The 14,418-nt window shown below is 47.9% G+C and overlaps 5 protein-coding genes across 5 annotated transcripts; 3 read left to right on the top strand and 2 right to left on the bottom strand.

Moving 5' to 3' along the window:
- Positions 1 to 561: 561 nt before the first annotated feature.
- Positions 562 to 2,700, top strand: BDQ94DRAFT_158068 (glycyl-tRNA synthetase; the record flags this gene model as incomplete). The annotated part of the gene is made up of 3 exons (XM_026768871.1): positions 562 to 1,092; positions 1,149 to 2,234; positions 2,314 to 2,700. The coding sequence occupies 3 exons, from the start codon at positions 562 to 564 to the stop codon at positions 2,698 to 2,700; spliced, it is 2,004 nt and encodes a 667-aa protein (XP_026628914.1).
- A 1,159-nt stretch (positions 2,701 to 3,859) lies between these two features.
- On the bottom strand, positions 3,860 to 5,744 carry BDQ94DRAFT_168215 (putative 1,4-beta-D-glucan cellobiohydrolase C; the record flags this gene model as incomplete). Its single annotated transcript, XM_026770993.1, has 7 exons — positions 3,860 to 3,904; positions 3,976 to 4,217; positions 4,289 to 4,546; positions 4,725 to 4,862; positions 4,934 to 5,187; positions 5,245 to 5,542; positions 5,600 to 5,744. The coding sequence occupies 7 exons, from the start codon at positions 5,742 to 5,744 to the stop codon at positions 3,860 to 3,862; spliced, it is 1,380 nt and encodes a 459-aa protein (XP_026628915.1).
- A 3,393-nt stretch (positions 5,745 to 9,137) lies between these two features.
- On the top strand, positions 9,138 to 11,188 carry BDQ94DRAFT_185916 (Zn(II)2Cys6 transcription factor). The gene is made up of 4 exons (XM_026775007.1): positions 9,138 to 9,711; positions 9,759 to 10,278; positions 10,333 to 10,824; positions 10,873 to 11,188. The coding sequence occupies exons 1-4, from the start codon at positions 9,200 to 9,202 to the stop codon at positions 11,101 to 11,103; spliced, it is 1,755 nt and encodes a 584-aa protein (XP_026628916.1). The 5' UTR covers positions 9,138 to 9,199; the 3' UTR covers positions 11,104 to 11,188.
- A 467-nt stretch (positions 11,189 to 11,655) lies between these two features.
- On the top strand, positions 11,656 to 12,559 carry BDQ94DRAFT_168217 (opsin family protein; the record flags this gene model as incomplete). The annotated part of the gene is made up of 2 exons (XM_026770994.1): positions 11,656 to 11,781; positions 11,840 to 12,559. 2 exons carry the CDS (start codon positions 11,656 to 11,658, stop codon positions 12,557 to 12,559), a joined length of 846 nt encoding a protein of 281 aa, XP_026628917.1.
- A 375-nt stretch (positions 12,560 to 12,934) lies between these two features.
- BDQ94DRAFT_168218 (uncharacterized protein) lies at positions 12,935 to 14,213 on the bottom strand (the record flags this gene model as incomplete). Its single annotated transcript, XM_026770995.1, has 4 exons — positions 12,935 to 12,986; positions 13,090 to 13,331; positions 13,444 to 13,700; positions 13,928 to 14,213. 4 exons carry the CDS (start codon positions 14,211 to 14,213, stop codon positions 12,935 to 12,937), a joined length of 837 nt encoding a protein of 278 aa, XP_026628918.1.
- Positions 14,214 to 14,418: the final 205 nt, after the last annotated feature.

The following is a 14,418-nucleotide window of genomic DNA, read 5'->3' on the forward strand; positions in this document are numbered from 1 at the left end:
CGACTCAGATTATCTCTCCGGTGCGTCCACATTGATTTTGATGTCTTGTCTGGTGCAATGCCGCCGTATCTTACTCGGCAGGTTCCATTATACTGGTAAGGAGATGCGGCGCTCGAAGATGACAGTGAACTCTGCTATTACAGATGCCTTCTATGACTGGGCTTTATCTGAGTATCAGCCCCATCACCGGGGCAGCGCGAATGTATGGAAATTGCCTCTGAATTAAGTAATGTAATTTGTTCCTATGTGTTATTAAATAGGTATATTATTGTGTACTTGAGGGTCTACTCTTATCTATATGATAAGATAATTGTTATAGACACAATAACATTTATTTGGTACCTATAAGTGTCTTTCCTACTATGTTGAACAGTCGCAGCCGCAGCCGCACAACGCTCGGACCGCCATGTATGAGGCCCTCGCTTTCGGAGTTTGGCCCAATGACAATTCACATCACCTGAATCCCTGCCTGGCGGCGGGCCTTTTATTTCGTCGAGTCATCGATCCATCTGGAAGGGTTTCCTTCTCTCACCACCCATTACTTCCTCGAGAGTCATCGCCATGGCTGAACTCACAACCCGCAACGGCGATCCTTTCGACCGTACACTTTTTGAGTCACTTTTGAAGCGTCGACTTTTCTATACCGAATCTTTCGAAATTTACCGAACCTCTGGAAACATTAAAGGCGATAGTAGGGGCCTCTACGATTATGGACCTCCAGGGTGTGCGCTTCAGTCGAACATTGTGGACTTATGGCGGAAACACTTCGTCCTTCAGGAAGATATGCTCGAACTGGATTGCACAATTCTAACACCTGAGGAAGTATTCAAGACTAGTGGTCATGTCGATAAATTCGAGGACTGGATGTGCAAGGATTTGAAGAAGGGAGATTTCTTACGGGCCGACCACCTTATTGAAACGGTTCTTGAGGCGAGACTGAAGGGTGATAAGGTAGCCAGAGGCATTGCTTCTGAAGGTGACAAAGCTTATGGTGAAGGGAAAAGGAAGAAGAAGGGTCCCAGTGTGAGCGACATCAAGGCGATGAAGTTGGAAGATGCTGTCGTCGCGGAATACGAGGAGGTTCTTGCCAAGGTATGAGCAGATAAGGGTTTGTCATTCCCTTCTACTACTTATCGTGGGCTTCCTAGATCGATAACTACGATGGATCCGAGCTCGGCACATTAATCAAGAAGTATGAAATTCGGAAGCCTGATGGAGACGCACCGGTATCACCACCCGTCCCCTTCAACCTCATGTTCAAGACAACTATCGGGCCCAGCAGTGCTTCCCCAGGATATCTCCGACCAGAGACAGCCCAAGGCCAGTTCCTAAACTTCAAGAAACTTCTGGACTACAACCAGAACTCGATGCCATTTGCGTCTGCTTCTATTGGAAAATCATTCCGCAATGAAATTTCCCCTCGTTCTGGCCTGCTCCGCGTGAGAGAATTCCTGATGGCTGAGATCGAGCACTTCGTCGATCCGGAAGGTGGAAAGAAGCATCCTAAGTTTGACCTGGTCAAAGATCTGCAACTCAGCTTCCTCGATCGCGCAACCCAGCTGGGTGGTAAGACCACTCTCCAGAAGACTACAATCGGAGAAGCAGTGGCTAGTAAGATGGTAGAAAATGAGACACTGGGATACTTCCTGGGCCGCATCTACGTCTTTCTGCTCAAGATCGGCGTCGACACGAATAAAGTCCGATTCCGTCAACACATGGCAAACGAGATGGCCCATTATGCTACTGACTGCTGGGACGCCGAGCTCCAGACCACTTACGGCTGGATTGAATGTGTCGGATGTGCGGATCGCAGCGCCTACGATTTGACCGTGCACTCCAAGAAAACAAAAGAGCCTCTTGTCGTCCGTGAATCCCGGAGCGAGCCGCTGAGAGTAGAAGAGTGGCAAATCGACATCAGCAAGCCCAAGCTGGGACCAGTCTTCAAGAAAAACGCCAAAGCTGTGGAAGCGGCGCTGACCTCGCTCTCTCAATCTGAGCGGGAGTCCCTGGCTACGATTCTAGAAGAGAAAGGTATCATTTCAGTCACTGTCCCCGAGATGGCAGAACGTGTTGAGATTTCCAAAGACTTCATCAGTATCGTCAAAAGAACGAGAATTGAAAACGTCCGCGAATACATCCCCAATGTTATCGAGCCATCATTCGGCATTGGGCGAATTTTCTACAGTCTGCTGGAGCATGTTTACTGGCATCGTGCTAACGATCCCGCGCGTGGTGTATGTCACTCCTTCCTATAAGCTCAGCCGGACCATCCTTTCTATTTCATTTCATCTGAAACTAATGTGTTTCATCCAGGTTCTTTCCTTTCCCATCTCGGTGGCACCCACGAAAGTTCTCATTGTCCCGCTCTCCACTCACCAAGACTTTGTTCTCCTAACAAAGAAAATCACTGAGGATCTCCGTGAGCTGGGCATATCTTGTCGCGCTGATGAGTCCTCTGCAAGTATTGGAAAGAGGTATGCCCGGAATGACGAATTGGGTATCCCGCTCGGTATCACGATCGACTTCGACTCTGTGAAAGATGGAACGATCACGCTGCGGGAGCGCGATAGTACAAAACAAGTCCGCGCCTCTCAGGAGGAAGTTTTCGTTGCTATCGAGTCTCTCATTAACGGTAAGGAGAAATGGGAGGATGTGTTTGCAAGACTCCCTGAGTTTCTGGGTCAGAGTGGAGATGAGTAAATCCACTCGTTATATACTCCAATGATGCATAACTTGCTTGTAAGTCTCTCTCATCGCTTTCAAGGGGCTTAAACATAGGCCTGACGGGGTTTCTTTAAGTTTACTGCTTTTGATGCTCTTTTTTGAATCCACACAACCCAGCGAAAAACCTCACGCTTGCTCGTTACACTACTGGGTGTTTTTGACCCCCTTCTACTTCCTGCAGCGAATTAAGAAGATAGATAAAAACAAATGCAAAAACATACAACAGAAGGGATTCGCTGGTGGTCACCCACCCAACTACTAACCTCCCGGCGTGTGGCTTAAGTACGGCTGAGCGGACGGGAAGCCCTGTTTTCCACACCCTGTGGTCGTATGTACTTGTCTATTACATTAGGGGACTTATATGGTGCAAGTGGAAATTGCAAAAAGTGTTTTCTCGGTGATGGTGTTTGGCTGGAACGTGGTCGAAAGACACCTAGGTGAGTATGTCCGGGGGAGCTGGCGGGTGAGGCTTCTTTACCATTGTGCGGATCTTTATTCCCAATACAACCTTTCTGTATTGTAAATCCAGAATACGAAACTTGAGGATGCTGTAATTTGCTGTATATGTCATGAATGTGTTGAACTGAGTGGAAACATGCAGCAAGCACCGGCGGACTATATATTGATACTTACTGGTACTACTCTTAGCCAATATTGATAGTAAAGGGATCAAAAGTTATGAGTATCCATTATTCGATTAATAATAAGAAGTTATTGAAACACTAGTGAATATTATTATCGGATAATTGCATCATGGCTTAGGGTAATGCTTCCTTTGGACATATTCCTTCAGGAAGCATAGGCTACGTCTCTCTATCTTGGAGACAACCAGGCAAAGCAACGGAGTACTTGGTAGAGATACACAGCAAATTCAAGAGCAGAATCTAAGCAGCTGCTTTTACACGCGGAAATGAATATTCAACAATGCTCGAGCCCGTGCACTCGAATGGCTCCCATATCCTACTTAGTTTGGTATTGCAGAAATCACCACATGCAGCATTAAACATTCTGCGAAGGGTGTTCGGAGACTGACTATACAACTCATCACGGCGCTAGCAATCGCGGTATGCTTTCCATGGCTCCTCCAGCCTTCCAAGTCCGCCGCCGGCGCACCTCTCCTTCCTTCTCGGAATTTCTAGAAAGCTGGATTGGCGTTGGTGAGCAGCTGCACGAAGTAGGCCTACGAGCACAATCACGTCAGTTCCATCATCCAATTCATTCTCAGCCAACGAGCTTGATCGGTAAACATACCTGGAACCAAGTTCCCGCCTCAGGCGCCGGCTGCAAGGCATCGCTATACCCGCAGTGGGCATCGTATCGAGTGGCCGAGCTATCGGAGGTGCCATCGCTCTCGCCCCCCGGCTTCACCCAGACAAAGGCGTCGACGAGCGCATCGCCGGTGTCGGTGGTCGGGCGCTCGCCAAAGCCTGTGTCAATGACATTGCACCAGTCACCCCAGGCCTGTTGGCCCGTGGGCTGTTTGCCGTTGCGGCCTGGAATTTAGCGATACATGTTAGCCAGGGGCAGGGTGTAGGGTTACTGGGGGTTGCGGAATTGCGCATACCGGTATCGACGACAAAGTGGGCGTCGAAGCCCTGTGCCTGTAGCAGCGGGGCAATCGCATTGATGTACTGTTGCTCGTCGCAGACGCTGTTTCCCTGGGTGTAGGAGGGGCAGGAAGAAATGGTCCAGGCGTTGTAGTTAGCAACGTTGGTGGCCAGGCCGCGCACCGCAGCGGGGGAACTGGCATTTTTGTAGACGCTCGCAAACAGGTCGGCGGCGGGTTGCTGATTTGCGGGCCAGCCGAGCCAGCCGGCGTGTCCTAAAGTTCTTTGGTCAGATTCTGTCAAGAGGGTTTAATCGGAGGGGGGAGGGATCTTCGACTGGGCTGGGTATGTAAAGGGGAAATTTGCCAGGGAAGCTGAATGCAAAGGGTGCCTCGGCGGTCCCTCCCCGTGGATACTTGAAGAGTAAGTAGATATGATGGATAGGCAGCTTACCGGCGTCAAGATACATGGCCACGTTGGGAAGATTGAGCTGAGTCAACGCATAATTCGTACATTCAAGGTATGCACTTTCAGCATTGGCACATTTGGCCACATTGAGGTTTGTCACCAGGTTGGCGAGACTGTCAGGCTCTGTTGGGGGAGGTGACATTTAGCGTTCAGATGCAGTAGGCCATGTCCGAACCCAGTGGGAAGACACTCACCAATCACCAGGAGGGTATGAACATCTGAATACTGCACAAGAATCTCGCGGATGGAATCAATGTAGGACTTGTAGTGTTCAACCCCATTGTCCGCGATCGAATACTCGCCGTTGCTGGCGAGCGCGGCGCAGTCGCGGTCGGGGAGGTCGTATACCACAAATTGACCGGCGATTGGGGGGTTCGCTCCAGCAGCATTCTGGGATTGGATGTCGGCCAGGTAGTCGCCCATGGTTGGAACTTTAGCGGCAGTATCCCTGGCAAATGTCAACAAGAGGCTATTATAGATTACATTGTAGAATGAGGGAGCATACAGCCACACAAAAGAAGGCACCTTGGCTGCGGCGGTTGCCGCCGCCTGGAGCGAGGAGAGAGAACCAGTGAGAGATGGAATGGCCAGAGACGCGACTTCCGATGAGTAGTATGGGTTCACGTAGAGCTGGTACCCACTGAACGGGTTGCCGCTAGCGCTGGCAGTGGTAGTCGGCGAGGCAGAGCCGGTAGGGCTTTGAGTAGTGGTAGTCGTCGTCACTGCAGCGGTGGTACTACTCGTAGTTGTCTTCAAGGTAGTGGCTGAGCCCGTGCCTGCCGCTGGCGTACACTGAGCATAGTCTAATGGCCATGGTCACTCAGCTATCGATCAGCAAAATCCCCAGAAGGAACCCTTACATTCATTCACAGTTGCGCATGTTGCGCCAGCCACGCAACTGGTGGCTCCTGAATATCCCTGACCACCACATTGTCCCCAAAGGGTTTGCTGAGCCTGGATTCCGAATGGCAGAAATGCCAATGTGAGAGACAATGTATAGTGCATCCTGACACGAAGATACTCAACGGCGATAAAAAAGACCTCGAATTCTTTTGGACTGCTCTAACCATTCTCCTGGTTCTTGGAAGGACGAGCAGACTTTATATTGTCATTCCCTCTGGTTCACGGATGTAATCCCGCGTTGGCCTCGGACGCAGCGCCGTCTTTTCCATGTTGACTCCGATTCTTGGTTTCTGAACATAGATAGATCTGGCCTCAGTGACAAAGGAATCTTACCAGATGAAGCATTACTCCGTTCTGGATTGGGACAGGGGCTCCGTCAGCATTATATCATCTGTCACCATCACTCCAATGTTGTAAGTATAAGCGGATGCCGAGAGCACTAAACAAGCCATTGGTCGGTGGCGCTGAGACATCTCCCTAAATCGATGCGGAGAGCACACTGAATAATCACGGATACCTGAAGAAGGCTGCGTGCAACCATATATTTCGGCAGATGAATCTGATGGAATCCGAAGGGTCTGTCGGGATTGGCCTAGTGACGGCCGGACGGCCCGCTCAACCTGCATTGGCGCTATCTTGGTAATCTGCCAAGTCACTGCAGGGACTGGCGTAGATTCGATTTAGCCAAAATTGCCCGGTTGTACAGTCCGGGTGAATTATCCAAGAAGAAACCATAGCCCTATGTGACCCCCGAATCCAGATCCTTGCTGATCTCATGATGCCGCTGCCATGCAGAAGGCTGCGCGAATGGTTTTATTGGCTATTGAGCGGAGATTGGCTTTTCGATTTGGGGCGGTATACTGCTCGTGCAAGAGAACGAAAATGACTCTATGGTAGCCTATTTCATAATGGAAATCGGGGAATCAAAGCGGCGGGGAAATTGAGTCTGCACGCTTGAAGGAGATGTAGCGCGCGTCGGAGAAAGCCAACCGAAGACTCTCGAACCATGAGCTCTGGACCTGACGGTGAACGAAGAAAGGGGCTTCGGCCCAGAAGCCGGAGTGGCTGAGCGACGGCTTGCCCGCGATATAGTTCTCGGCAATTAACACGTCAGCATTGACGCGGTATTTGTGCTGGGTGAGTGTTAGCGTGGCGTTGATACTGCTGTGGAGAAAGACCCAGTGCCCTGCTAGAAAAAAATGACGCTTTCTGCACGCCGAAGTTGTTGTTCAATTGTCTTCATATACAAATTTGTTAGATGGAGATTGATAATATTCAGAGCTAGATATTCTCTGCCCGTTGTGTTTGGTAAAATAAGGAGCACCAAAATAAGAGCGTAGATTAGCCAACAAGGATCGATAAGCTGACAGTGCTTTTGAGTCGGACACTATCTACATCGCCAACAGGAATGTCGCAACGCATCTCGCTGATATTGCAGTCAAAAGAGTGAATCATGCAATCAGTTACAAAATTCATCAGTCCATAACAAAATGCTTTCAAGCTCCGAGTGACAGCCGGCAGAGAGTAGCTAAATTGAATATTATCATTCTTATCCATCTACTGGATTCGGATATGGACACAAAAAGGACATATACGAAGACAATTCACAGGTTTTGTAGCATGGACCATATGTAGTAGACCATGAGCAACAGGGCTAAAACGCCATTCTTATTTTAAGCTTGTCTATCTCCATGATCTTGTCTTTTATTCCTGAGCTTCTCTATATTCTATAGACAGCTGATTTACCTCTCCCCTAGCTACTTCGTATACTCAGCAGCTAACTAAATAATGATATTACCAACTATATCTGGACAGTCAGGGGATGTATCTTCTATTATTCCGGGTAGGATCCCCTTACTAATCTTTGTTTTAGTCGTGCCCGGATTTGTATATAATATTGAAAGACTTTTATAACATAAGGATTTGGTTCATCTTAATATTAAGAGATTTAGACTCTGGTAGCTTCTGATCCGGGACTAAGCACTTGGTATGTTGAAAAATAAAATATTAACTATAATATATAAATTTTCGGTGCTAGCATAAATAGAGAGCAGTGTGAATAGAAATGCAAATATCATATGAAAAGTCCGTGAATATTTACTTGCTATATTTACCAGTAGATTTCCGGATCTGACTAAAGAAATGGCTTGACTGGTACTATGTAGACTATTTATTTTTAATATATAGATCTCAGCCAAAGCTTTCTGATACTGTGTAATATAAAACTTGAATATTACCAAGACTACTTACTATAGCTGACTTCAGTTATATAACCAGATTGTTTGATACGCTATGTAGATTACTCACTGCTATTACAGACAATCCTGTATATAAAAAAGCTGTTATTATAGTATATTTGATTCCGTCTTTCTTGATAATATTGTAATTAGCTTATGATCAATCAGCAGGTAGCTTAGTATTCTTTGGAGTTGTGCTGGGCTTGCTAACCTTCCGGTGTGTGGTGCTGTGCGGGTGAGGCCGCTTTCGGCCTCGCGACCGGGGGTGAGTTGGGGTGATTGCGCTTTAAAGGAAGGGTGAGCGATCGCACAGGCAATTCCCAAGTCGAAACCTCTCTCCAACAGCTTACTCGAGTCTCGCATTCATCTAATCAATAGGATATTCGAGGCATTTTCCATCTAATATGAGTCAAGTACAACGATGAAGTTGAGAATACCGGAGCTCAGCTGCTAATTATAATTACTAGGTTAGTGCATTTATTATTAATGCCAGTGCAAAGAGTCAAGGATTTACTTCTGAATTTGTTTGCCATAGCAAACAAGATAGCAAGCTTGCAGCATTACAAAGCGTAAAACTGGATTGTTATCACTTCTCAAAACCAGTGGGGAGAACAACGGGATGCCCGACGGTTTTTCACCAGCTTCAACGAAACACTTAAACACAAGACAGAAATCATCAAGGCAGCTAGAGCGGAAGTTGAGGAACTGAAAGCCGAACAGCAGCTTTGAATCGTCGCTCCAGACCCAAATTTTGCCGTTGTTGAGAGTAGAGTGTTAGCTGACTCTGCGCGTTCACTTTGTTCTATGACCGTTGTCTCGGGTCGCTCTAGGCACGGGTTCCATTGCTGGTTGACAGCGTTGATGAATGATAGTCCGGCGAAACTGGCGCCGACCACAACGATGCGCTTGCCGGCGAGGAAGTGATTTGCATTTTACATTTTTAAAATGGATTTAATGTGTTAATTGACTTACAGCGGCATGCAGACCAATACAAATAAAAGAAAACAGGCCTAGATCTCTCTTTTGTCCGTCATGCAGGGGCAAGTTTTCCTGTTCCTTTCTATTCGGAACATTAATTACAGCCTCGGAATATCTAATTAAGCGTCTTGTTCTGAATGGCACTGCTTTAAAGGTGTCTAACTAGATATGGTTGCGTTGCAGCTACTCGTCAGCACTAGCTAGGCGCTAGTCTATGTGACAGTGCTTTGACAAGCTGACGACCGAAGTATCCTCCCTGCCTTGTCCTCTGCCCATACAAGGATAATTTAAAAATCCGCACATATCCGGAATACAGTTTTGAAAGCTAACATCGACGCGGAGATGAGCCAACCTTCAGCTGCGACTCGCCGCCATCGTAGGGGTATCGCCTGTGACGAGTGCCGACGCCGGAAACTGCGCTGCGACGGACAGAAACCTCAATGTGGACGCTGTCTGGACACGGGAGTCGCTTGTGAGTTGACCCAGCGCAGTGCGCGAGGACCTAAAAAAGGTCACTTGCGCGATCTGAAGAACCGACTCGTGTATCTGGAGGCCTTGCTGGAGAACAGCGTGCCGGCAGAGGATACGCAACAGGATCTCCACGCCATTATCGAGTATACTGGCGATCCGTCGCTACTACCCTTGGTGAGGGCGGGCCATGCGGCTGAAGTTGGCACATCTGAGCCCTGGATTTCCGCGGGTACGGTGACCTCCAATTCAGAGCACGAGGGGCTTCTACAACCCGACTTGACACCCGGTGTACCTTCTTTCTCTCAACGGTCCTCCGTCGGCCCAATTATATCCGGCCATAGCACGCCGATACAGAGTATAACCGGTCTTATGCAGGACGAATTGTGAGCACCTCAATCAGGAATCAAAACACAATGCTAATTATGACTAGAGACCAGCTTTACCTAGACCGTGTCCATAATTCTGTCCCAATCCTCCATCAGCGACGGTACATGTCCTGGTCCAAATCTAGTACCAAAACGGAACCCCGTAGATGCTTACAGTATGCAATGTGGACACTAGCCGCATTGCTCTCCACCCAGTTCCGAGACATGATAGACCCGCTGTATCAGGAGACAAAGCGCATGCTCGACCAACTCACTGTTGGGGCAAATGAGGATAGTAATATTGACACCGAAATCGGCCAAGCCTGGGTTCTTCTCGTGACCTTTGAGTCAATGCGCACATATCATCGACAGGCATGGATGAGCGCCGGGAGTGCGTTCCGCTTCGTGCAAGCCATGCACTATCATGAGATTGACAGCCTAGATGGCAAAAGAGGCTCGGCTTATGCTCAGCGTGATGACTTCATTGAGGTCGAGGAGAGACGTCGGGTGTTTTGGATGGCGTACTTCTTGGACCATATCATCAGTATGCGCGGCGACTGGCCAATCACTCTGAACGAGCATGTGGTAAAAATGATCCCAGCCCATTATTATGTCCAGTTTTTGTATTCAATTTTGTAGATCTGCACCCGTCTTCCAGCCTCGGATTCCAAATTCCAGAACGGATATCGGGAACTAGGACCGTTCCTATCCGAAGCTATGACGGACTCAACCCTCCAAGTCCGATCGTCGTTCACCGAGTGCCTCATCCTCGTTACCATATGCGGTCGCAGTCTCTTCCAAAGACAACAGTGTCAAATATCCAAGGCATACGGGGATATGACACTCGACTGGACGGAACAGCGGCAATGGCTGGACAGACTCCTCTTGAGCCGATTCCAGGTGCTTTCGCAGTGTTACCCGGACCCGACAGAATCCAATGACCCCTTACTACTATTTACGCACATCTTAGCTCAGGCTACTGTTATATACTACTGCAAAACTATGATCCAGTCGGACGCGCAAGGCAACTTCACGCAGAGCAGCGAATTCAGGTATGAGCATAGAGCCTTAGAAGCGTCTAAGAATATCATCCGTCTGGCAAGGACACTGCCCGAGCTGCCGTTTTCTAAGGTAAGATACTTTTCTTCAGAAAGCACGGCTTTAAATAATTCCTTGTAGGTCCATCCTTTGATGCCCATGCCATTGTTCATCTGCGCCGAGTTTCTCTACAGCAACATACACCATGGAGTATCTGTCCAATCGCCCATCCAGGACTTATTTCACATTTTCCGTGAGCTCAAGAATGTCAATAATCACGAGCAAAGCTACTTGGATCTACTACCGCGATCATGTATCTTGAAAACAGCGGTGATGGTAGGGCTTGGTGATGAGGGGGGTGCGAGTAGTTAGATCATTTGTGATAGCGTCGGTAATTCGTGGTATCTTGCCCCAAATATCACTTCTTGACACGCTACAGTATCACAATTTCCTTAAGTGTCAGAAAGCTTCGGGCGATGAGCATTCCGTTCAGGGTCGGGGCCGAAAAAATTGAAACCCCGTATCAACCAAGAATGCTGAACTGTACCTACCTATCATCCTCTTAGGCCACAGTTAGATGACTATAAAGTCCACGAGGCCGTGGCTATACTCGACGCTAATATACATCGGGATTAGTCTCGGCGAAACAGTCGGGTAAACTGTGCCTGTCCATGGACGTTAGAGTTTGAGACCCAACTAATGTCGTACTGAGCTATTTCTCCGAACAATTACCTGTTGGATATACGATGTGCAGGAAAAACCTATTTCCACGGTCTAAACAATGTAATACAATGTAAACTTTGTCTCCTGAGACTTTGCTTGTTGATAGAAATGCTTTAAAAGGAGACTTACTCTCTCCCCCAAACTCTATCACCAGCAATCTATCCGTTCTCTTTTCCTCACTGTGAAAGTTTCAAATCCACAATGAGTCTCTTCATGCGAGCAAACGATGCTCTCAACGTCAACCCAGTTGCAGGCGTTGATGAAGCCCTATCTGTGCATGGATCCGACTGGCTTTGGGCTATTACAGCCATCTATATTGTGTCATTCGTGAGTCATTTTTTCTCTGTACTCTAGTTCTGATTTCACCTATTAACATTAAACATAGCTTGGCCTCCTGACAATGTCCTTCTCCGGAAAAGAAAGTGAACGAGTATTCCACTACCTCTTCACCTTTCTCCTCCTAGTCGGCGCAATAACCTACTACGCCCAAGCCTCTGATCTCGGCTGGAGCGCTGTGGAACAAGTCAACAATCTCGACAACGGAGTAATACGCCAGATGTTCTGGGCGAAATACGTCAACTGGGTTGTTGCATTCCCTTCACTCGCCCTCGCACTCGGTCTCGTCTCGGGGGTTTCATGGACGACCATGATCTGCAATATCGCACTTGCCTGCTATTGGGTCACCAGCTACCTCGTGTCCGCATACACGCCCTCAACCTACAAATGGGGGTTTTTCGCTTTTGGAACCCTATCCTGGGTGATTCTCGCCATGAGCACTATTAACGAGAGTAGAGAAGCCGCGCAAAGGCTTGGGGTGGATCGTGATTACATTATTCTCTCTGGGTGGTGCAACCTGCTTTGGTTGTTGTACCCTGTGGCCTGGGGTTTGAGTGATGGGGGGAATGTTATTGGGATCACAGAAGCCACTATTTTCTTTGGGATTCTTGATATCCTCATGGTGCCGCTTTTGACATTTATGTTTCTTTTCTTTGCCCGGAATTGGGATTATCAGAAGTTGAGTATTGCCTTCAGTGATGCGAGGCCGAGCCGGGAGGCACAGAGTCCTAAGCAGCAGCAGGTGGCAGAGAGTAGTCCTTCTGCTTAGTTAAGTTTGCGTTGGTGCTTGACTTCCAATTCCCCGAGAATGCCTTGCTTGACTGGTTGCTCAAGAATATGCCGGATGTTAGTGAGAAGCCAGCTTCTATAGACTATTTTGTGATTGATTGAATATTATGGATGTCCGAAACAAATAACATGAAATGTTATACTCCTCAGTTTAGAACAGCGGAATACCACGTGTGTCCGCTTTCACCGAGAAGTTCTCTGAAAGATGGTTATAAGAGGGCGACCTAATCTTCTGGTGCTTCCCCAAGTCTGTTTAGCTTTCTAAGATTATAGTAGTACTCCGGTCGTTCTCATCTGCGTAAATTGTCGCCATTCATCCATCTAATCGTCTATATCGAAATGTGTTGCTTCCAGCTCATGAATTGCTCTTACCAGCCGTAATCATAGTCACCTGCACGGCAGCGAACCTAGTCCCGTTAGTGCACAGCAAATCAAGCGCCATTTTTCACGAGGAAACGGAGACAAAGGAGAGAGATTTTGAATCCGAATCTGAATCTGAGGGAAACCTACGCTGTGGCGGCAGCAAAGATCTCCACGCGTCTCGGCTTAACCATGAATCCCATTACCAGAACAAACACCATATCATACACGAAGATGGTGATCAGTATTGCCGCCGGATCCTTCAGAAAATACAACACGATCATCGAGGTTGCTGGAAGTACCCCTGAGATAATCAAGCTGAGGATATACGTCCAAGATTTGATTGTCCGGTCATTATAGTACCAGACGCCGGATTCGATATCTTTTCGTTTCTGGGGTATAATATGTGCGTTAGTAGATAAAGTTAACTACTATCAGGGTAGGGTTCAACACCAGGGTACAATAGCAGTGAGAATTGAGTAAGGGTAGAAAAGCATAACGTACGGTATCATTGACCCCCGCCATCCGATGGAACCACGAAACGACTCGCGTATAGACAAAACGGGTGAAACGATCCGTCTCCTCGTGTCGACTCTTCAATGCTACCAAGTCGCTCTCGTTCTCTCCGCGCCATTGGTCCGGGGGCGAAAACCACATATGTCTGTTTTCTTCTTCTTCCAGCCACTCCTGGAACACCTCTAGGTCGGCTTTCTCGGGCGCGTTGAGTCGGAGGAGTTGAGCTTGTTGGAGTAGGGTTTCGTCTACGGTTGGATCCTGTTAGTACAATGCTGGCAGTAGGATATAATGAAAGCTAGTATTCTGTATATATAATCACTAGCAGACCTCGTGCACCCGTGGTGAATGAGAAAGTTTTTGCGCAAGTTTTGAAGGGGGAAGAATGGAAGTAGGAGACGGAAACATTGAAAATAATAGTATAGTACATGACTTTCAAGATAGAAAATGAAAGGAAGGAAGATTGAGGACGTACTATACTCTTTCAATAACCTGCGTGCTTCGAGGACCTTCTCCCATTGAACCGGATCCTCTGAAGTCTTCATGTCCCAGACTGAGAATGGGAAGGAGGCTTTATCCTCGGATTGACCGTCCTTTTCGATGATATATTGGAGGTCATTTTGAATGTAGGCAATCTCTGCTTGAAGATAGAGCAGGTTCTTTGCATTAAGCTTGGCAAAACTTCGATAGATGGAGGACCCGGGGTCGCGGGCCATTAGAGCGGCCAGTCTATCGTAGCCTTTGGATATGGGAGTCGACATTGTCGGCGTTGGATATGTACAATTACTAAGAGGCGTGCCAAGGGTCTTTGGGTACAGGAAGAGAAGGAAAGGGAAGAGACAGAACGAGAGGAATGGTCTGATAGCAGAAGTGACATCGACTGTTCGATGGCGAAAGTAGAAAGTCGCTGGACCCTGTACTTATTCTGATGCTGTGGAGGCTATGTGTCCTCCTGATCTTGTAGGG

Source organism: Aspergillus welwitschiae, assembly GCF_003344945.1.
Source record: "Aspergillus welwitschiae strain CBS 139.54b unplaced genomic scaffold BDQ94scaffold_8, whole genome shotgun sequence".
Classification (NCBI taxonomy): domain Eukaryota; kingdom Fungi; phylum Ascomycota; class Eurotiomycetes; order Eurotiales; family Aspergillaceae; genus Aspergillus; species Aspergillus welwitschiae.